The sequence below is a fragment of the Mchenga conophoros genome, linkage group LG20, assembly GCF_057382185.1.
Source record: "Mchenga conophoros isolate Kocher_MC1m ecotype Shallow Benthic linkage group LG20, M_conophoros_male_GT1.1, whole genome shotgun sequence".
Taxonomy (NCBI): domain Eukaryota; kingdom Metazoa; phylum Chordata; class Actinopteri; order Cichliformes; family Cichlidae; genus Mchenga; species Mchenga conophoros.
Window position 1 is genome coordinate 10,952,375 of NC_140545.1, and position 23,671 is coordinate 10,976,045.

General features: G+C 41.5%; 1 protein-coding gene across 2 annotated transcripts in view; it reads right to left on the reverse strand.

The window, feature by feature from the left end:
- prex1 (phosphatidylinositol-3,4,5-trisphosphate-dependent Rac exchange factor 1) overlaps positions 1–23,671 on the reverse strand; it is a 77,166-nt gene that overhangs the window by 48,477 nt on the left and 5,018 nt on the right. For both annotated transcript variants that reach the window (XM_085259576.1, XM_085259575.1), the window contains exons 2-6: positions 11,294–11,359; positions 10,989–11,111; positions 4,117–4,221; positions 1,845–1,946; positions 1,563–1,724 (exon numbers count right to left, since the gene is read on the reverse strand). In XM_085259576.1, the coding sequence (XP_085115702.1) occupies positions 1,563–1,724; positions 1,845–1,946; positions 4,117–4,221; positions 10,989–11,111; positions 11,294–11,359 (558 nt within the window). The remainder of the gene's footprint in view (positions 1–1,562; positions 1,725–1,844; positions 1,947–4,116; positions 4,222–10,988; positions 11,112–11,293; positions 11,360–23,671) is intronic.

Sequence of the window (23,671 nt, forward strand, 5' to 3'; positions counted from 1 at the left end):
TCTAAAAGACAACTCATTACTCATTGTTCAACAGATCGTTCCACTCCAAATCATCTGGAACTAAACACACCCATGTGTGGACACCTTACTCCCTTTAGCCTGCAGGATACCCATCACCCTCTGTCACGTCAGCCAACAGATCTGGGCTTTAGTGTCATCTTTGAAGTTTCTAACTCCAGTCTACCAGAGACTTGTGGAAACCCCCACAGTGGGCCACACCAACTCTTAAGCATTCATAATCGATTCTCATGATTACATATCTGTAATAGATGTGTATATCTCCAAAGTTCATAGAGAGAAAAATGATTTTTTTGAGCTTTTCTTGTGACTGGGCTTGGGGGAGGAGATCATGTTTCACGCTCAAGTTAAACTGCACCAGTCTGGGGTTTGCTGGGAATAGGTGCAGAGAAAGGCTGGACCTGTGTTTACGGCCACATGATGCATGACTCAGTATGCAAAGGGTACACATGTGTGCACGTGCGTAGTGAATCCAAGCAGTAATGCGTTGCTACAACCAGCGGCCTCTACCATTAGGGCTGGAGGTGATTAGCCTTTGAGAGTGGCTGGAGAGAGGAAAGAAGAGCGAGACTAATGCTGTTAGGTTGAAGGCTCTACAGGGGGCAAGGTCAGAGTAAAGTGCCTTTCCATGACTCCTTTTTGTGTTTAGAGGAAAAGAAAAAATTTAAATCAGAACAATCTAACACAGGGGACAATTATTATATTTAGGAATTAAACTAGAAATCATTTAAATTATCCATTATCCTACATCGATGATGTAAAAAAATAGTGAAAATGTTTCTTGCACGTTTCAATAGCAGACTGACTCATTTAACCAACGGCACAAAACTGAAAGTTGTATCGTTTAAAATATTTTAAACCTTAATGCAAACTACTTCTGTACATTTGAGAGTTCACGAAACTCACTGAATAATTTCTCAGCATCTTCTGCCATCCTGATTGGCTAACTACATCAGCACCACCTGAGGTCTATAAAGGACGTGGGACATTAGAGTGGTTAAAGCTTAACAGTGAAAAACATAACTGATAAGCTGAAAAACCATTTGTTGTTTTTCTTTCTATTTTTCCAGAGGCACAGCTATCATATCAGAGTCAAACTGCAACTTCTTTCAGAGGGAATGGCAGGTTTTGGCAAGCAGATAGTGGGATGTCCCAGTGGGGCCCCTTCTCTGGTTCCATCCCTCAGTTTTGTCTTTTCTCTCCTCCAAAAGGTCCTACCACATCACCATCCCAGTACATGTGAGACTGAAGCCCTGCTGCTTAGGTCTCTTCTGATTGGGCAGCAAGCCCTCTGGCATCCCCCTCGGCACCCTGTGTGGGTGGATTGTCCCAGTGGTGCCCGCTAAGACAAGGCCTCTGTTGTGGTGGGTGAGGGAGGCGTGAAAAATTCACTGGACCCTTCACACGGCTCTCAAGCCCTGTCTGTGGCCCCTGTGCTTAAAGCAGTGATTTGGCTACAGCGGAGTTTAACTGTTAAGATAGATGAGGATAGCAGAGGTTGAGGTCTTTCTCAAACATGTCGATGAACATGTCTTTCTCCTTACCTCCCATCCTTCGATGTGGGACTGCAGCTGTTCCAGGGCCTCCAGTTTCTCCATCTGCCTTTTAGTCTCATTGATGTTGGAGCAGACGGCCTTCATGGCCTGCAGAGCCTCCTCCACCGCCGGATAATCTGCATGCTTCTTGGGAGTCCTCTTTAGCAGCTCCTAAGACGAGGAAGATGGAGGTTTTAAAAATAAGAGACGCTGGTCTCATCACAGACCTGTTTCTGATTATTATTATTTGATGTCAGGGTCAAGTTTCTTATTGTAGCAGGTGCACAGTACCTTCAGCAGCAGGGGGTACTTGCAAATCCTCTGAATGGGAGTGAGGAGGTAGCCCTCCAGGGGAATATCTGTGCTTTTCTTCCCTCCAAGCAACATACAGTGCTTAAGAAGAAAGGAAAATAAAGATTATTAATAACCTCCCCCACCAAAAAAACAATACATGTTAATGCACATTGTTGTATAAATGATTATGTGTCTAAACATCAGGTTGAAAAATCTTGGTGTAAAGCAAAAACAAAACATGCTTCTCTTCATTTTTTCTATTTTAAACTTATGTTTTGTTTTTTTGGGAGGTGGTTTTGTGCAAAGTTAAACATCCGTCTGGTTTTGCTTCACTCAGAGGAAAGCAAGGTTGAAATGTTGCTACATTTCTTCTGCTTCACTAGTGGAAACACCCTCAAAAACATCCCCTCTTTTCACCAAGGATCACTTTGAAACCTCCGTAACGTCACCTCATTCCACAGAATATTTGGGCTTTGAAAAAAAGACCCCCTAAGCAGCTGAATATAGGTGTTTTCTTTAAGAGTAAAAGGGAAAAAAAAGCAGTTACAGTTACAGTCATGGTTTCTCTATGCTTGATATTTTTTTGCTAGAGTGCATCCTGTCAGGATGGGAAGAGAGATCAAAAGCAGCCATGCCGATAAACCACTAGTGTTTATCAGTGGGTAGAAATGTAAGAGATCAGTTTAGAGCTAAATAATCTCCTCGTAATACCCTTCTAGCAGGAGGAGTCGGTGCGGAGGGTTAGGCTTTTTCCAGTAGCATTTTTGATGGGAAAATGTGCAACTTTGGAATTCCACAAATTCCTAATGTGTTAAACACTTGCCCCTCGCCACTTCTCGCCCACACCGCCGCTCCTATACAGACTTTCTCATGCTTTCATTCCCTCTTATCTTTTGCTTATTTGTAATCTGCCAGCTTAAAAGCCAGAATTCCCTCTTCTCTTCATTCTGACCTCCTTCTTGCTTTCACTTCACTTTTCTCTGTAGTCTTCCAATGCAATTAGCACTTGCAGTTTCTGGGTACAATTTCAGAAGCTCTCTCAGTTGTGTGATTAAATTTGGATGGAAACTGTGTAATCCAGAAAAAAAAATCCAATGGGATTAAACATAGCTGGGGGAAAAAGCTAATGGCAATACATATTATACTGCCTTTAAATTACCATGAAAATGATTTGTAGCAGTTAACAAAATAACAAACTGACAAATGTAGATGCAAAACTTGAGTCTCTTCTAAATATAATTTTAAAAGCTTCCCATATTTTCTACGCCGGTACCTCACGCACGTTCAAATCTCAGTGACTCCGTGTCGTTTCTGTTTTGCTGATTGTTGCTACACCAAACATGTGAGCTCATCCGACAATTTGAGATGACAAAGCAGGTCTGACAACCACTTTAATACAAAAGCAGATGTTGTGCAGTGATTTTATTTTGGATTCGTTATTGTGGCGCTAGACCCAACTAATCAATTGTAGCATGACATGGCCAGGAGGAGGATGTGGGGGGTGCAGCGCAGCACAGCAACAGTGATCCTACTTTTTCCCACTCCTGTGGCTCAGAATAAAACCATGGAAGCAAACCATCAGGCAGTGACAAACGTGGGGCTTCAGATCTCTTGGCCAATCCCAGAAAGGCTGCCAACTCTCCACAGCTGGCTGGCCCAGGATCTGCACATGATTTCAGTGGCTGGACCCCAGCTCAAAGGCCTTCCCCCCTTTTCCCCATTCTAAAGTTGATTGTCCAGGGCCCAAAGGTTTGAGTGTCAAAACACGGAAACAGCTGGCAGTGGAAACACTACGAGACCAACAATGCATTAAAGTGACCTTGATGCTGGTCGCATCCTGTCCGCACAGGAGGAAACATTTGACCTCATTTCGGTTTCTGCCCTTTATTCAAGTGTTAACATGGAAGTGCAGGTGATATGAATGAAGGAGAAAAAAAAGGGGCGGATGATGAAGAAATAAGCAAGATGAGGCTCTTGGGAGGAAAGAAATGTAGGGCAACGGAAGAAGGCAGGGAAATATACCAGCAAGAAAATAGGATGTATTATGGGACCAAAAAAGGATGCATGAAACTCATGAGGCATACAATACTGGAAACTTTTTTTTGGAAGATTTTATTTTTTCATTATTAAATAATTATGAGGAAAGAAGTTAGAGTCATAACGAGAAAGGGAAGGAAGGCAATTAAATTTTAGAAGCAAGGCAGATTTGATGACTCGAGGAGCGTGCAAGGACAGGACAAGTCAGAGGAGAGGAGCACTGGTGTCTTACCAGTAGGAAGGTCCTTATGTCGGGGATCTTGTTCAGCTCCATGAGAAGCCTCAACGCCTTTTCATGGTTACTGCAGTACTCGCCGTATACTGAGAAACTGTCCCTCTGCAAAAAAATAAAATAAAATAACAGGTTCAGGGTTGTATGCCAGGGACTTTGTAGCCAATCTGACTAACTACTGCACACATGATCAATCTACCAAGACAAAGACACTTGACAGCAGAAACTGGGCCTTCAGTTGATGCTTTAGTAGTAATGTGTCAACACACTGTTTATATCACATCAATAACTGAAGCTACACAACAAGGAAATTTAGCAGAGCATTTGCCCCTCACTGCTCTTTCCTCCAGGCTTTCAAACAGGGCTAGTATTTAGGCAGACAACAATGCCGAGGGCACGCAGCTCAGCTGTCAGTACATCATCGAGTCATGCTGAGAACTCTCAGAAAGCAGCATGAGGTTTTGTTGTGATAAAACCAATTAGTTTAATAGCGCGTGCACACATACGGAGAACAACACGCTTTAGAACCGCTTTTTTCTGTTGTAATGTAAATATTGGAGCTAATGGCGTGTGTCTCTGCAGCCATAAGGGCCGTCATTATTCTGTTCGTTATGCTTTGTGTCGTTACCCTGATGAAAAGTGAAGAGTAAACAATGCATATGAAAAATGTTTAATTATTATTATTACAGGAGAATGACTCTGCATTTAAAAATCAACCTATTTTTTTATTTACAAATATATTCGATTTCAAGTTTAAAGGGGAGTGGAATAAGTCTTTCCAGTTGGGTGCAACATACACGGTACAAGCCCCGCCGATTCAACAGAATTTGTAAATCATTATAACATAATGTAACGTAGTAAACCACAAGAAAAGAATGTAAATAAAATTCTCTTTATGGACCATAGTGTCCTGTATTTAAACAAGTACAAAATCTCTTATCATGAATTACACACATATGATTTGAGAGTAGACAGACTGGTAAAAAGAGACACATCAACAAACGCAAACTGGAAATATTGTCTTCTGAGATGACTTCAATTAAATGTAGGTGGTTTGTAATTAAGCGTAGATGACATGGATTGCAAAGGGACCAAACGACTACTGCAGAAATACTTTCAGAACTATTTCACTCGTGAAGCAAAAGCATTCATCGACATCCTTTGTCACACTTCTCTTTTCAAAAGTAGCATGCGTCATAGGGGAAATTAATAAATAAACTACATACAAGATATAACAGTTCCTCTTTTTTTTTTTTAAGATTATAGCATCACTGTGTAGCAATGCAAACACACACCATAATGCAGAAGCTTCTGTCGGGTTGCCATGTTCTTTTCTTTACAATACGTAATTCAACACTTGGGCTGGTGGATACACAGTGTCCTGTGAACTGCATTATTTATGCAACACACTGTAGACAGCAGCATACACACTGCATCACAGCTGAAGTCAAACTTACACCCTGTAGCTTATAAACATCTCATGTATTCTTGGGAGTGTTGTAGTAATTGGGATGTGAAACTTTGTGCACGGTGGGGCCTGATGTTGAGGTCTAGTGAGTGAAACCGTCACTTGAAACAGTCTTGTAAGTGAAATCCAAAACTGCAGGTGTGTGGACGCCACTTTCAGCCTTAACTGACGTGCAGTTGCCTGAAGGTGTTCGCATTCACATCTGGCCAGGCTACAATGCAGCAAAAGAATAAACAATACTCAGTCACTGATGGCACCTTTCAGATAACAAAGGCCTGCAAAACCAACTTCCTGTAGATGCGGATGTGCAATACACCCATGCACGTGGTTTTGCTCCCACACACATACACAGCTCGCCACTCAGTGTGCATGTGCCTGTTTTTACACCCCCCACCCCACCAAAAAAAACAAAAAAACTAACAAAACCACTGACGGTGACAGACAGCACCAGCCAAACAAAGCTAACAGCTCTTTTTATAGAACCCCTCTCTACTCCATCTTATTCCCTTTGACCAGGGAGCTGAAACTCTTTTGTAGATGTTTACCACAAGTAGGCTGCACAGTGTAAACGGTGGGGATCTTTTAACCACACAGGGAGGACCACAAACACACCCAAAGCCACTTTTTGCAGGGGAGAACTGTACTACTGGGAGCAGCAGCTGGGTTGGCATATGGTGTGAAACCCCAGATTCTGTCAAACTGACTTAATACAGCACGCAGCTCAAGAAATCCTTTTGGTGTGCTTGTTCACACATACTGTATTCAACAGTGGCACAGTAACAAGGGCTATTACTATTGCTACTAACTCTACTACACATGCCAAGAGTTCTAATCATGACAGGATAGAATTAAAATCAACTGGGTTGTACAAAAAGCCCACGGGGAAAGCAATGCCTCGAGTTAATTAACTGAATTAACACTGAAACAGCACAACAGTAATGATAAACACTCACACACCAAAGAGCAGTGACTGAATTTACTCCTGTTTTGGCCTTCTCAATGTTTTTTTTTTCCTTTAGTTACTCAGATAAGGCGATGTGTTCTAGATTGCTATAAAGCAGTGATCAGAGCATCGTAGAGTCACTGCATCTTGTGGATAACGTACGGTTATAGCTTCTGAGCTGCTTGGGATGTACATCCTAACTCCAACCTCTATGCAAATTCAATTCAATGTTATTTATACAGAGCAAGATCATTATAAAAGTCTCCTCAAGGTGCTTTAATACAGAGAAGTAATCAATAATAGAGAGAAAACCCCAATCAGACAACCCCCTGCCTTTTAAACAGGAAGCAGCTGTGGCATTAAAACAGTATCAAAGTCTGAACTCACATCATCATAAAACTATAAGACTGTGCCCATTTGCTTGCAGAGCCTGCCCCCCCACAACAACTACACTCTGTCAAATCTGAGCATATGAGCATCATCCCTCCCATCCTCACTCTCACATGAATTTCTTCACAATGTGATGATTTTTGTTGAATCAAAATCGAATCGCTTTGCGCAGCACAATGGGAGTTCGTGATTCTGTTTGCTTTGCGGCGTACTATTTGGCAAATCTTGCTTGCCTTGTAGATTTATCAGTTATCTGATACACTGATTTTCAGTTGGGCTGTGCTGAAGCGGCCTTTCATGTTCTGTGCTTGGGCATTAAGTCCAACAAGATCAACTGAACTGTTCCTTAGCTCGCTTTTTCAAGCCCACAACGGTCAAACAAACTGGATTTGGGGGATTAAACACGCTGTGTGAGTACATCCTAAAACTAACTCAGCATTGTTCAAAATGTTCAACAATGTTTTGTTCTCCAAAAATATACATACGTCGTGTTAGGCTTCATAAATTGTCCGATTGAAACGTGAACAGCATAAAATTTAAGAGTTTAAGCATAGGAAAAGTAGCAGCATGACCCTAACCACCAACTTAAAACATCCAAAGGCTTTCCTTCAATACCTGTAACATGAGCACAATATGAATTCTGCTGGTCTGCTGCCAGGTAAAGAATATAGAACAGAATAATTAGCAATCTGAAGGTGGTGTTAGGGAAGCCACTATATAAGTTTGCAATATATAACTATTTTTGCTCTCATTGCTATGTGCAATGAAACCCTTCTGCTCAACCCTTCTGCATGCCTCTGTGCAACTCCAACTATGCTTCTAACTGAGGCAAACTCTCAGGTATTTCCTTTCCTCAGATGACAACAACATAGTCGATTCAGGTACCTGTAAAGTAGCTTATAAGCCTAAACCGGCGCCAAAATGTGACGCTTTAATTTCTACTCCAAAAGACTGAAAAACATCACTTGTGCCCAGAATAGCGCAAAGATTTTGGGTGTTCCTTTGATAAACATAAGTCTTTATTCAAATCCTTCATCCCTGGAATGTTATTCTGGAGACTAAATGAGAGAGTAGCATCACACACACTGAGGAATCACATTGAGTCAAAGCAGAATGGGTGTAGTTCAGCGAGGTCAGAGCATGCATAATGACACGACTGTTGCTTCTTGCACAGCACTCGCATATACATTCCCTGAAATAGAGCAAATATTGACGTCTCTGATTTCTCCTCTGACATGAGTCACTTTTTCACCTCTGCACAGTTTAAATAATTCTCAGAATACCGTGATCTTTAAACAAGGGATTAACAAGTGTGTGTGTGTGTGTGTGTGTGTGTGTGTGTGTGTGTGTGTCTGGTCAAAAGAGGAAGGAGACATTCATGTTAGCCTCTAGTTAGTAAGATAAATAACAGTTGGTCAGAACTGCACAATGTTTTATTTCATTCACAATTTTATGACATCAGTGTTTCGGTTAAAGAGATTTATTTTTTATTTAATTCGACATCAAAGAGTATTCTTTTTCTTTCTTTTAAAGCCTTCCAAACCATCTTGGCAACATCTGACTTTGAAAAGCAATGAATCTTCCAGTTTTTCATCCCTAGCTGTGAGTGGCAGACCTCCTTGTGGAACAATGCGGGGGGGTTAATAAAATCCCAGTCATGGTGTTGACCTCTGATCGAGGTCAAGGGCCACGGCTGGAGGGTGCCAGACGGGGCCAGCCGATTGGCTGAGAGGTGTGAGTGCTGAAGGAGACAAAGGTCGTGGCTTGGTGAGGGAGGTGTAATGGATATGCAGCAGGAAAAGGTGGAGTGTGGGTGGCTCAATGCTTCAAGAGAAACGCACACACAAAGAGAGTGGCAAATACTATCACGCACGAATACATGCAGAGAGTTTAAATAAAGATGAACGGGAACAACAGCAAGAAAACGCAAAGCATTAGTAATTCAGTACTCCTCAGTATGTCATTTATAAATCCAGATATCTGCTATTGTTGCACCATGTACAGATATCACTGCTATATATGGCATAACTATGTACAGCTACTAGTTCACTGACAGTAATAATCATAATAACATCTGTATTTATAAGCAGCATACTTAGGAGGAGTAATGCTGTATAAATGATGAATGAGGCACTTGCTAATACCTTAGAAATGCTCAAAACATATTTTGCTTTGGGGCAAATCTTTGTTTTGTAATCATTTGGCTTTAGTCTTTGTGGATTTCATTAGCAATCAAGAAAATGCATGGAGTTATACGTCTTTGAAGCGAACACTCTGGTTTTCAATAAGTGCATTTTCTAGCTATTCATACCTGTTTCATTGTATTTGTATAATGTATAATGTTATAATCTTACACTATAAATGAGCAGAACAGGTAGCCGTTTCAAAATGTGAGTTTTCCCCCCCAGTATTTATAGATTAACTGTCTAATCTCTTCATTGAACACGAATTATCCACTCCCCTTCACCAACTAGTATAGCTGCAGCTCCCATCTGTCCAAATCTTTACAGACAATTAGCACAACTTCCAGATGGGCAAAAATTCCCTTTGCTATCAAATATGAAATATGGTTACAGTCCTCCCTGTGTTGAAAATGTCCAGAAAAGTGTTACCACAAAACATCATGATGTCCCGGCAAAGTTGTCCTTTCCTGTGCTTCAGTCCGAGGGAGCTAAAAAAGTCTCTGCATATACATCAGTCTGCCCATGGAGAAATTAAAAAAGAACAATAAGCTCCTTTAATCAATTTCCCACACTCACGCTCCGTCTGACAAACCAAATGACTGTCACAGCTCACACATGTGTGAGAACATATTCTGATAAGCCACTTCAGCAGCTTCCTGCAGAAGTTATTAAATGTCATCCACACTGCAAGCAGGTGGCAGATCAATTGCAACTGATTATAATTAATTATTATCAGGTTGTGGTTAAACTCAGTGAAAAGCCTTCAGTTGATCCAAAATGCTGGAGTGAGAGTACTGACAGAGAGCATATTTCTCCCATATTGGCGTCTCTTCATTGGCTCCCTGTTAAATCCAGAATCAAATTTAAAATCGTTCTCCTCCCTCTTATAGAATATCAAATAATCAGATCTCAAAGACCTCAGAGTACCCCCAATCACCCCAATAGAGCACTTTGTGTTGAACTTTGAACTGATCTGATTGTGAGATGATTTCACCAAAAACAGTTGGTGTGTTGTATGGACAGAGACTGGAGTCTAAATACAGTTATCAGCCACAAAATCTGCTGTGAAGGCAGGATTTATTAATTGTTGGGTTTACTCCTTGGAAAGTCACCAAATACTGGCTGCAGCTGGATTTTTGCAGCTGGATGGAAAAAATGTCACTCTGCTTCTGGCGATACTGTCGTGTAAGCTGGTGGAGCAGAGCCCTGATAGAATACCTAGGTGATGTATTTAGTGCCTCAGTGAAAGTAAAGTCAAGATAGTTTATCAGAGAGACACAAACAGAGACCCAGAGAAGAAGCCTGAGATTGAGTGCTACCAGCAGAAGCATTGTCCCCTCTCTGAGTGACACACCATCTCTTCCTCCCCGGACACAGACTCTTCTTTGTTTGTTTCCTCAGGCCAAATGAGTTCAAACTGAGTGGAGCGGGGTGGGTGGGGTGCAGGATTGTGTACTGGGGTTGCAGAGTTGAGAAGAATATGGAGGGATGGATTGGTAAAAAGTAGGAGATGTTAGCAAAGACTGATGTAGAGAAACTGAAGGAAGACAGACTGTTTTTGCCTGACAGGATGCAGGTCAGTTCTGTGAAGGTGGAAAACGCAACGGGTTGGGTGGGGGTAGAGAATGTGTATTGGTGAATAGGGAGTCCAGGAGATGGGAGGGGTGTTTCATGTGAGAAAGAGAGCATTAAAGGGTATTTCCACACAAGGCTTTGCACGCTTTCCCTGCATCTGTGGTTACGGGCAGTCCATGAAAAGAGCTTATGTGTGTGTATCTGCATGGAAGAGGCATTCAGGCATCCAACTTCTCCTATATGCATGCCTACGAGCTTGTGCCTGTAACAGTGTGCAGTTTTACGAGAATCTTTTTGTGTGTCCTGCACTTACAAACTGGAGGAACACATGTCCCAGTGCATGGTGAGGCTGAGGTTCAGGCAACAGGCTGTATTCCACTGCAGACAACACCCCCTGGTGCAGCTTAAGGATGTCCTCGATATTTGAAAACAGAATCTATAAAATGAGAGGATGATGTAAAGGGAGGGGACATAGAGAAGAAGGGAAGGAAAAGAGCAAAGAGGAGACCACAGAGGAGCACAGAGATGAGGGAAAAGTAAAGACATTAGTGACCAATTAGCATTTTCACATGGACGATTTCTGACATTTTGATATTTGCAATAAAAAGCTGGCCATACCTTGACATGTTCAGGTGAGAGACACTGTTGGTCGTCTGGAGTTTGTCTGATTCTGTGCAGAAATGCCTGAAGAGGAAACGAACACAAAACGGGTTTAAAAACAATGCGCCACACTTTACTGTCAATAAGGCAGACGGCTAAAGCATGTTCATCAGACATGTCAAAATAATTTTACATCGTTGATCTTAAATGGGTCAGACCAGGGTAGCTATTAAAAAACGTTCTTTACTAAGAAAAACTAAGAAAAGTTCTTTATCAACAGGAAAAGTTGCAAAACTTAAATTAAACACTCCTTTACATTTTCCAAAGCTGTCCAGTTCAACAGCTTACAGTCTTCGTCAGACAGATTCTGCCCTCCTGGCCTTATGTTTGATACCCCGAATGTACATCTATGAATATATATAAAAATGGAAGAGAATATCTGGAAATCGTTAGTCTCTTTAGGTTTTGGTAATCATGCACCATCACTTGTGCATGCAAAAAGTGGTCTGGAAGTGGAAGTCCAGCTTCCCTCTTGGGACTGTTTTAAATTTAGGATATAGGTGATCTTAGCTTTGAGGAAACAGATACAGTGCAGAAAGATTCATTGCATTAACATAACCACACGAGCCTTTGAACAGAAAACCACATTTACTCTTACATGCTTCGTGAAAATGTCTTTTCAGGTACCAAACAGACATTTTGGGGCTGTTTCATTGTCCCTTGGGTCTAATAAGACAAGACGTGTTTTCCTTTTACACTTAAAGCCTCGCTGTATGGATCCTAAAGCGCCTGAGCATTCAACTGTAAGACATCCTCCAAAATGAACTGTTTCACTGTTGCAGTGTCTACGCACAGCGCTACACCAACATGGCTCATAATAAGGCTCGTGTCAAGTTGAGCTTTGCTTGCGTGTGCAGCTCAGTTTTTGTGTGTGTTAGTGCCTGCCAATCAGATCCTGACTTGGGGGGAAAAAAGAAAAAAAATGGTGAATAGAAGGGAAGTGAATCTGCAAACAGTTTCTTTTATTCTCTCTTCCCTATTTCTCTGTCTATTGCCCTGTGTCTGACAGGCTTAACCTGCCTCAGTCTGACTGCCCTTCAGACGCCAATACTGGGATATCAGAAAGGAGATATGCATCCCCGCACCGACGAATAAAACTCTATCCCGAAGCCTACTTCATCAACCCGGCTCCTGCTGTTGTGTCTGCCTGCATTTCATTGCCTCAGATTTAGAAATTGATAGCTTTCCATGTGAATCAAGGGCGTTACAAAGAAGTCCTGGGTTAAGTGAGACTACTGCTCTAAAAAAGAAAAGCCTTCACCCGATACTTTTGGTACAAAAGTATGACACCATGATCCTTATGCATGCCAACAATGTCATGTTAAAAGGTGCCGCTTCTACGTGTTTGCTTTATGGTTCAAGTTGTGAGATCCAGTGTCGCCCCAAGACGAGCACAATGGATCAATAAATAATGCATGATTCTAGTAAAAAAGGTTATAGGACATTATCACTAACAGTGCCAAATGCCAATGCAGTAAATGTTTCATTGCAGGTTGCAAAGCAATACTTTCTTCCATCCAAAGTTATGGTTAAAGATAGACAGCAAACACAGATAGAGAGGAGGAAAACACAGCATCTCTGGCTTTTGCAGGGATTAAACTGAGGATTGGTTGCTAAATGCATTTTAGCTTATCTGGTATAGAATTGTATAACACTTTGCTTTAATATCACCCCCTTAGCAAAATATGTCTACGATCTAAATGCATAACCAAGGGGAAAAAAGATTTTAGCTACAGCAAAATATCGACTAAAGACACAAAAGACTTTCCCTATAAAATCTCTAATAACCTGACCACCAGCACTGAATATGGGCTGCTTTTGATGCTCAGTACTCAAAATGCATTAAACATTCAGCATTAGGTGCAATCCGACGCTAGAGTTGTCAGGTTGAACATGCTCCACTAAAGAAAATAGTCCCTATGAAACCTAATGACACCTTTGTAACACAAACTGCCTAAATAACTACATATGTTAAGTAACAGGATCAGTTTTTGTAATTTAGGTGAAGTGTGTCATTTATAGAAAACCTTTTCACGCTCCCTGCAGTTCCACATAGCACCAGTTACAGAAAGTCACTTCCCATAATTAAAGACTGACACTCCTAATCAGACGTTTGCTCTAAAGACAGAACCCAGCCAACCAAGCAGTCAGGCAGCAATTTTATAATTTCCTCTGCCTTTTTTTTCTGTTTCTGCCTCTCTTTACTAGCTTTTACGTAAGTCGTACCAAAAATAGAAAGCACGGCTCCTCAGCAGTGAGCTGTGACCTCGCTAATTAAGACCAGTATTAAAGGGAAGCGGTAGTTGTCATGTTCTCGACTGTTTTTTTGTTTTGTTTTTTTGGGAGGGAGCTGATTGTGCTTGAGGCATACACTAATTAAATCTCCCATATGGCAGCTTGTACCGTGTCCACACTGTAGGAGTCACTCAAGTGAGTGATTGCTCCCCAGCAGAGGATACGAGACAGGCAGGAAACAGAGCTTTTCCTCAGTCGCTTTCAGACAGGGTTAGCGCTGAGTGAGGGTGTGGCGGGTGAAGAAAAGAGCCAAGGAGGCAAAGGGTGAAAACAGAACAAACAACAACGAGCAAGGGGACAATGGTGGAGGAGACGGTGAGGTGTAAAGTATCTGTTATTCATGTATTCCTCTGTGACAGCTACCATCCAGGCAGGAATCACTCCTTTAACAAATGTGCCACACAGATGTGGTGAGACAGGAATCAGCAGGGAGGATGGTAGGAAGAAGGAACAAAGAATTCCTTTCAGTCAAAGTCTAACCCCAACAAGGACAGTCTCCCCCAGAGTTGTATTGGCTGTCTTCATTGTTCCATCACAAAAGAAGACAGGTTTATTTGGAGAGAAAATTGTCTCTCTCCGTCCACCATCATGACTAAGGCAGGCTACAAGGAAGCCAGAATACAGGACAGTGCAGAGCATAAACTGAGCATGCACCCCAAGCATGTCCAAGTTTACTCAAACTGAGACTTTTACGCAGTTTGTACAGTGATTTTTTTCAGCGCGTGATTGAAATCAGAAACAGGAAATTGCCCCAGAGAAAGGTACTATGGGTGTAATTGGAAATGTGTTGACATCTGATGGACAGCAGTTCATTGTGCACAAACAGCCAAGTATCATAATTGGACAAACCACAGTCTGGGCTTATTTTCATATTTGACTATTTATTGGGCCTTTCCACTAATGACCACCAGAGACTGTAACTTCCTGCCAGTCACGCTCAAGCAGAAGTTAGAGATACTCTGACATCATTTGTTTCAACTTCCTCTGCAATCGAAATAACTTGATGTATGACAAGTTATGAATGTTATTGGCTTTGTCACTGTGAAAGATCCAATATTTCTCCTACCGTAAAATAAGCAGATGTGACTGCACTTTTAGAAGGCTCTCAGCATATTACAAATCATGCACGATTTGCATAGAGAGGACAATATCTCAGAGCATTACGCACATGCACACAAACTGGAAATACGATACGTATATTGACGAGACCCGCTCTTTCCACAGAACGCAGTTAAGCCAGTTGTTTACGAACACTGTAATTCTACTCTACACCACTGTGTGCAGTTGTTGTGCTCATTACTGCTTAATTACCAAACTCAGAGACGGCAAGATGCGTCTGATGGTCCTTGTTTACTTTCATATCGCCATCTCCATCTCAGGTGACCTTATCTGTCTCTCCTCTGACATCAGCACGTCATCATCAGCAAGGCGAGGCATGTGTGTGTCTGTGTAATCCTGTTTAGTGGAGGATCAGACATTGATAAATAATATTTGCTTGACTGATGAACAACAACAATAACCCTGCCTGCACTGGCTCGGGCTGACAAGTCTGTGTTTAGATGTCAGAAATCTGAGTCAGTTCACTATGAATTTGATAGAGATGGAAAAGGACATGACGGTGTTTCAAAAGCTCGCCAACAAATCAAAAACAGTAGGGGGATGAAAAGAGGGAGTGCAGTGTAGCCTCCCCCGCACTGGTTTTCCTGTGTAGATTAGATGGCGCACCTTCTTACGCTTCAATACCTAAAAATAGCAACGATATCAATCAGTGTGTTAATAATAGTTGGTCATATGGGACACAGACTCAGTTTTGTGATACTTCTGGACTCATAACACTGAGTCAGACTGGCTCGGAGGAGGGCTCAGCTGCAGCACAGAGCACAGCGAGAATATTGCACATGATGCCACAGGGGTGAACGGCAGTAAGGGAAAGCTGCTCGTGATGCAATCCCACAGGAGACAAGTAACACAACCAGAAGCTCCTTGGCAAACCACAAAGTAGCTGCCAAGCACACTGATGCAGCATTGTACCCACTGACATTTCATTATGATATATACTGGAAACTCCAACATCCTCCATACAGGAAGTAGTTGAAAGTCATTCTCAAAGTGTATCATCACACTGTGAACACATCTTTGTTTTTTTGATTATTTTTTTTTTACATATATATGAAATTCTTGGCAGTTAGACATTTAAAAATCCACACTGCTGTTATGCAAACTTTGCAGCGTCTCTTATTATATTGCTCAAGTTTTCTTTACTATTGCTCAATCATTATTAAAAACTCTTTTTGGGGTTTTTTCTCCCTATTGGGCCTCAAAAGCCCACACTGCTTCTGAAAGTACTTAGAGAAACTCACTGGGGTTGAAACTCACAATGATGAGAGCAATACACAGGAAAATGTCAGCTATTATTAAAATTTCTTAGCTGTGACTCTTTACAGGGATCGAAAAGAGCCGCTGTAGTTCAAGCATGACAGTTATGTTTATTGCTTTGGAATTTAAATAGTGAGAGTCAAACGAAAGCTTTATTAATTAGCTGCACAATGAGAGAAACCAAATACAGTCGTGTGATAAAGTTTTCACATCGCTGTTCGCAACTTTGTGAAAAACCCAAGTACATCCTTGCTGCTTTCATAGGAAGTAAGAGAGTATGTAGCTGCCAGGTGCTGCTAAACAAACGCACTTCTTTCAGGTATGTGCTAACACAATACCACAATGTGGTAGGAATGGACATCCCAACAAATTCACCTCAAGGTCAGACTGTGCACTGCTCAGAGAAGCCAGAAAAAAATAAAACAAGAGACTCTAAAGGCCTCAGTTAGCACATTAAATGTGAAAGTTAATGACAGTACAATTAGAAAACAGATAAACAAGTATGGCATGCTTGGAGAAAGTCACTTTTCTGTAAAAAGAACATAGCAGCATGGCTTAGGTTTACAAATAAACAAACAAACCACAAAACTTCTGGAACAATGTCTTTCGGACAAATGAGGGCAAAGTGGAGATGTTAAGTCATAATGCACAGCAATGAAATCCAAACAAAGCATATCAAGCGTCAAGCACGGTGGTGGAGGGGTGAGGATTTTGCAGCCACAGGACATAAGGACATTGCAGTTGACTATATACAACTGAAATTGTGTGGCAGGACCCTATGAGAGCTGTGTATAAATTAATGCCATCAAACCTCAATCAAGTGAAGCAATCTTGTATAGAAAAGTAGGGCAGATTGCTTGTTATTGCAAGTTATTGCTGCTAAAGGCACATCTACAAGCTATCAAATCATGGGTTACATTTAGTTTTTTAAAGCACTGCACAGAGGCCTGTTAAACCTTTATTTTTCACATGTAGAAAAAGACCTTAAAAGCAAGCTTTAAATATAACAATGACAAGAGTCTTTTTTCCCCTAGAAATATGTCTGCTAGCTTAAAACATTGCAAACCAGCTTTTTGTTAGCATTTTCCCAACCCCACACCCACACCTCTGAATTCACTTATCTGGTGTACATGATATAAGCAAGATTTTCAGTCAAATACACTTCTAGACACAGCAGTAGTGGGTACTTTAGTGTGGATGGCTGTGATGGCACTGGAAAGTGCAACTTCATAGTGTCTGTCTATATCACTCCAATATCACTCAAAAAAATATGATGGTGCCAGACAGTTTATGTACAGTTCATGGATATACATGCATCACTTTCTCCCACAAATTGCATGAATGCTGTCAAATGTGCCACTTTTTCAAGCAGCGTGTGAGCAGGTTGAAGTAAGTTTGGGGGATCCCACCAAACTGAGTCACTCGTTTCTTTCTGTTTTTCTGTTTATTGGGAAAAAAAAGTGTGTGCAAGAAAAACTGAAGACAAGTTAAAAAATCCCAAACTGCAACAGAAGAAGTGCACACGCATGCCTCTGCGCGACTGTGTGACATGCAAACAGGAAGTGAAAACAGAGCAATGGCACAGAACAAAGGCCAGTGCTTTTCTTTGTCTTTTTTTGACGCTCAAATTCGACGACAAGAATTTCGTTTTCTTCTCGAGAACATAGGCGGCTCAAGTCAGGCGAGAAAGGAAAACAAACACGTCGGCAGAATGAAGCAGCTCCTCTCGACACAAAAGCAGCAGATGCCATTTCTGGACAGGAAGTGTGGCTTTTGTGAAAAGGAAGTATACGACATGTTTGAAGGCCACTAACTCAGCTGTTCTAAGTAAAGTCTGACAACTTTGTGCTAGCGTGCAACCAAGCTGTAACAAAGAAATAAATCACACCGTGCTCTCAAGACTAAGGAATTGCAGATTTTTTTTAGCTATGCTGCAAAGGCGAATGGAAGTTAATGTTATTTATTGGTGTGGATAAAAATGAATGGACTGAAATGGAAAACTATAAGCTTTAGGTCATTTTCATTTTTAACGGACACACACACTGCAGAAGCTTCAGGTTTACAGCTTGTCATCGCCTTAAACCCAAAATAGTGCAATCATACCAAATGCTTATGTCTCTTGTCATGCAAGGCATAAGGCAGCATTCATTTGTGACTGACAGCCAAAGTGTCATTGTGGGTTTGATTGGGTGGTGGGTGTTGCTAGATGCTGAGGTTTATCAGAGCGAAGAAGGGCCAGACAGTAAGGTGTGAAGATGCAGATGGACCATATGTTGGTGGAGGCTATGTTTTCGCTCCAGTGGACAGTTAGTAAGATGCCTGCTGCCTTCACGTCTGCTTTGTCTGCTTCTCAACGCAGCTTTCTACCTGCTGCTAAAGCAAACTATGAAACATGACTCATCTCCTATTTATCTGTTTTTAGGTGAAAGCCTTCTTGTTGGCAAAGAATCCTACATATTAAAAAGAACTAATAAAACACGCCACTGATATAAAAAAAAAAAATATTTTATTTACCCTTTCACATTTCACATTTCCTTTCACCAATGAATGTATGAAGCCAAAATGAAAATATCAAGAAGTAATGTAACAAGTGTCAAACTAGGTCATGTTGCAACATGGGAGGCGACCACGCATACGGAGTCGAAGTTAGCAGCCACGAGCACAGGATGTTAAGGGTCACTCACAGTGTGCGGCTGAGGTTGTTTTCAAGCTCGACACTTAGCAGCGGCCAATTGTTATCTGTAATAACCAAGGACCGTAGAACGGCAAACTTGTGCGCGTAGATCTCAGCTGCCATATTAGAAGCTGAGGTGAAAGTTTATACAGAAAAGAAAAGAAAAGTAAAGCGCTGTCAGTCAAACGAATTCTCGTCAAGGCTGGATAAATACTTTAGGTCGTTTTCTGTAGTTAAACAAAACCTAGTGAGCACACATACTTAGCTTGGACCTGTTAGACAATGACATCAATGCTTTAACAGGTTTCATACTAAACAGCAATATGTGTGAGAAGTGACGAGGGATATTAGCATTTGTTTTGCTGCCATCACCATGTATGCATCCCATTTCTCATAACAGCAAGTGCAAATATGAATGTATAGGAAATCAATAACAACGTGGTATAATGGTTACATAATGTACATGTCAAATGTTTCCTTAGCCATTTGTCTGGATTAAATCCTTTCAACAAGCAGAGTTTGGAGTGTGTTAGACTTGCTATTAGAAATCCAATCAGACTGTGCTGTCCTAAGCACATTGTTGCTTTACTGTAAATATCAAACTTGATTATCTTCTTTGAGAAGATAATCATTATTTCTCTCCATGATGAAAGGGCCAATAGTGTTAATGGGAACAGAACTAGGGCATTTTTTCTGCCTACCCACGGCTACATCAGCATTCAGCAACAATGCTGGGCCATCTCACTCAATTCAGATATCTCACAAGAGACCCCGTATATCAAGAACAAGCTTGAACACTTGTCAAGGTTTTTCTAGCAGGCCCTCGGAGCCTCTTTTCAATTCGCTGTGGTTCCCACACCTACTGAAGCAAACCTCAAACAGAACCACAGATCCACAGATTCAGGCATTTTCTAAGCGAGTTCTCAGGTCACCAGCCTCAAGCTTTCTACCCCTTCTCATCCAAGAGAAAACAACAACAAGCTTAAAACAATGCACCCATTAAGGATCTCTCTTTTTTGGAAAGAGGATTGGAGTGGCTAGTCACAAAGGGAGACGGGGCATTTTGGAGAGGGAATGGGGCCATTTAGGGGTCGACATGGCATGAAATTGAATAAATAAATGAAGAAATCCCCTCTTTGTGGCCTGGGTGCAGCAGAGCCAGAGAATGGCCCGTGGCGTTGCCATAATGAGGGACCCCAGCAAACCTTAGGAGAATTCTTTTTCTCTCAGGCCGTAATTCACATCTTTCCCCAACCCTCCAAAAACTCCCTCAGCTCCCCTTCACCCACCAACCAGTGCCTTGCTGTCTTCCAAGAGAAAGCCTTTTTGGCAGCGCCAATCACCAAAATACAAAGTCTTCTTTGAGCCTCGTCCAGTTTTTTTCCCCCCCTCCCCATCTCGCTCACTTCCGCTTTGAAGGACTTTAAACTTCAGGGCTCTTTGAGCTGTTCACATGGGCGGAAACTAAACACGACAGGGGGATGACACAGTGCCTCCGCGACAGAGGACAGGCAGAAAGCGCTGGGCCGAATACTTCCTGTCTAAGACTGGGTATTCATCACAACCCTGCTGTACAAATGAATGGATGACACACGATGAATATGCGGACTACGTATTTTGGACACCTCAGATGACAAATTGTTGAGACTGTCTCAGTAAGCATGTTAGGCTTTCAAAACTATACTTTCAAAAAGGTTCCACAGTTGCTAGAATTTTACAATTTACATTTCTGAGCTTGCTGACATTTCTGTCCAGTATTGCACAAAGTTGCTTTGCACGTTTTGTTTTACAAGCTGCTCCCAACTACAAAAGAAAAAACTTCCAAGAGGAGACCTGTGGTCCTAATAATCATTCATAAATGAAACCAGCAAATGTTTGACTCCTTTTGTATTCGTTTTATGTATCTGCTGCAATGTGGACTAAAAAAACTGCAATGTGTGCAGTTCTTTATGCGTTAGGCAGCATCGGACACATTTTTCAGGCTTAATATCAATTCTACCACTCTCACTACAGTATATTCTTATATACTTGGACGACATGCTGGAAATGGAAACATCTGTGTATTTGTTTCACTGAATGTTACAGCCGTCTCAAAACCTATTACAAATGTCTCTACCTGTAGCCTACATGGCTCAAATTACATTCTGTCTTTAAAGGGAACATCCACAACAATTTTTTTCTAAGTTGCTTTCCTGTAGAGGGGTGACATGTGTTGATCAGTAGATAACATCATGGACCAGATTGGAGAGGCCATCTGGACATTTGTACACTTGGTTGGTTTTTTTGTTTTTTTGGGGGGTGGGGGGTCGACAGACACGGGTATCACAGACTGGACCAGAGTGTGGCAAGTATGAAGCTGAGTGAGCCATCAGTGACCTGTGACGCTGCCGGCTAACCAATTGATGTAGCACAGGTGATCACTCAAGCTAAACTCCATGATATTCATACGTGTGTATCCAAGAGAACATTGCAGCTTGCCTTCATGTACACATCCAAGCTAAACCAAAGTACGATTGCCACACCTAACATGCAGCTGAGCAGACATAAACAAGGTTATAGGGACAGAGAGGGAGGAAATTGAATGGTGGCAAAGACACAAATTAGTGGCTTACATTACACCATAATGGGTCTTTGGCAAAGCAAGGGGGAAGATCACAGAGACTGTTCGCTGGTTCTGACTTAAACAGCATTTACCAGCCTGATAGAGGACGCCATTAAACGGGCAGACAGCAGCTAGTCAAAGCCCTGCCTGTCTGAAAAAAAAAGTACTTCTCAGTCTCTGAAAGCACAAACCTACATCCTATCTCACTTCTCGTTTTGGCAGCCACAAATGCAGCAAACGCCGAGGTAAGTTTCCACTTCTAGAAGTGATATTTGCAGGTCGATTTTGATTCACCATATTCAGCCGCAGAGCAAGTTAAATAGTGAGCCACATTTAATTTTGTGATAAAGAGACAATAGGTCTGGTGAATTAAAAAAAAAAGAAGAAAATAAATAAAAACCACTATCTATCCTGCAAAAGCTCTTGGAAGCTGAAGAGTCCCTGCAGGATGGATAGAAAATTGAAAACTTACCGTGTTAATGTGCCATATCAAAACATTTTTCTTAAAAGGTTTCCTGTCAGCACATGAGAACAAAAACTTTACGGTACCCGCATGTATGACTCAAGCCTTTTATAAAGCCACGTGAGTTGGCAAAAATGTCACCACAACTCGCAAATGCCAAAATAAAAGCCCTTCAGCTACAATGTCCAAGATTTTGTCAGCAGCTGTCATGAACAGTTACCACAACATTGTCAGAGCTTCTTTGACTAGCGGGGGGGTTGAAAACAGAAAACGCCAAAGAGCCTCACCAGTTGGCTGGTTGGTAAATTGTTTATCTCGAAGCTCATTAATTAAGTGAGTCGTGTCAAAAACAATTTTAAGATAACAGCGAAAATGTTCTTTGTTTTTAGCTGTGGCATTTAGCTGGAAAAGAAAATCTTGTGATGTTCTGGGTGTTCACTCCAACACCAGACCATCACATACAGCTGACATGCTCAATCTGTACTGTCTGCCGCTTTATATGAAAGCAGGAGTGCAGTGTCTAAGCTTCTGGTTTAAAATGATCATTATGAAATAAGTCCTGGTTGTACAACATAGCAGCTACATAACAATGACACCATATGCATTACGAGCTGCCTATAAGCCTCTCTTGTATGCATATCTGTCTCTAACAAGTATGAAACAGACTTAAAATTAAGTAGTGACTGCACAACCAAGAAGATAATGCTGCTGTTTTCAGTAGCTTATGGAAACTTTCCCCAGGTAGGTGAAATGGCGTGAGGTTGAAATAACTGTGTAAACTCTATTTGGCCAATCAAAAAGAACCTTATTGTTAATGGAGAGTTAAAAACAATTCAAAGTTAAACAGGAATAACCCTTAGATGGGGATTCACCAGGTGGACAGAGCAATATTCAGTTTGCCAGATCACAACATTTCTAGTTGATCAGAAAGTAATAAAAAATGAAAAAGGCAGAGATTTGTGTACTGTGACTCTAAAGCCCTGTGAGGCAAAATGGCAGTTTGTTATATTAGTCTGTATAATTAAAACTAACTGGCTTGGTAAGCTTGTCCATGATTTACCAAATATCTTTGCCACAGTCAGTACCCTTAATAAGTTTTGTGTGAAGATGTACTAGTCCAGCATTTTTCTATTAGGCAAATGACCTTTAACCCCCTCCTGAAAGAAGACCCACATCTGGTAGTATTTAAAAAAGCAAACAAACATTGTAATCCTGCTGCCTCGCTCTGTAAACCAAACCCTCAAGGGAGAGCTTGTGCGAAGTCATTCTGCAGACATCCGTCCATCCTGCTACCTTTTCACCACGCTGCACAGTCGCTGCACCCGGTGTCTCCCCTAAGAGAGTACATGCGCCAACTTCGTCCAGACTACGACGTGATCTCGAAGAACATTGGAGGTGTCACATTGCCTTGCTTTTACTATTCAGCCCATGTCATCTGCTGTATCTTATATCAGCCTGTTAAAAAGCACAGTGCCCCAGATACGCGGTTTTACCATTTCCAGCCGGTACAAAGCAGTGAATGTCCAAGTTCTCACCAGACATTACATGATCTGATATCGGACACATTGATATGCAAACTGATGAAATCAGATTTGAAAGGACACACTCCTGAATAGCTCCACTTCTTAAAATGCTACTACTAAGAGAGAAAATTCTTGGACACAGTAAAAAGGGATTTCTTCTGATAATCTGCAAGCATCTCTCGGAAAGAGAAGGAAGCTTTTCTTTGCTTTTGCATCATGCCTCTGGGTGTTACAGTGGTTTAGACTTGTTAACTTGAATACTTTAAATTCCTGCTGCAGTCTTATGCTTCAAAGAAATAGCTTATCAAAACACATGACTAAAAAAAGCACAGAGATTAAGTTGGAAACTGACATTTACCACCCCGACATTGCAATAATTTCGTCTGGCACAGTACCCGCGCTG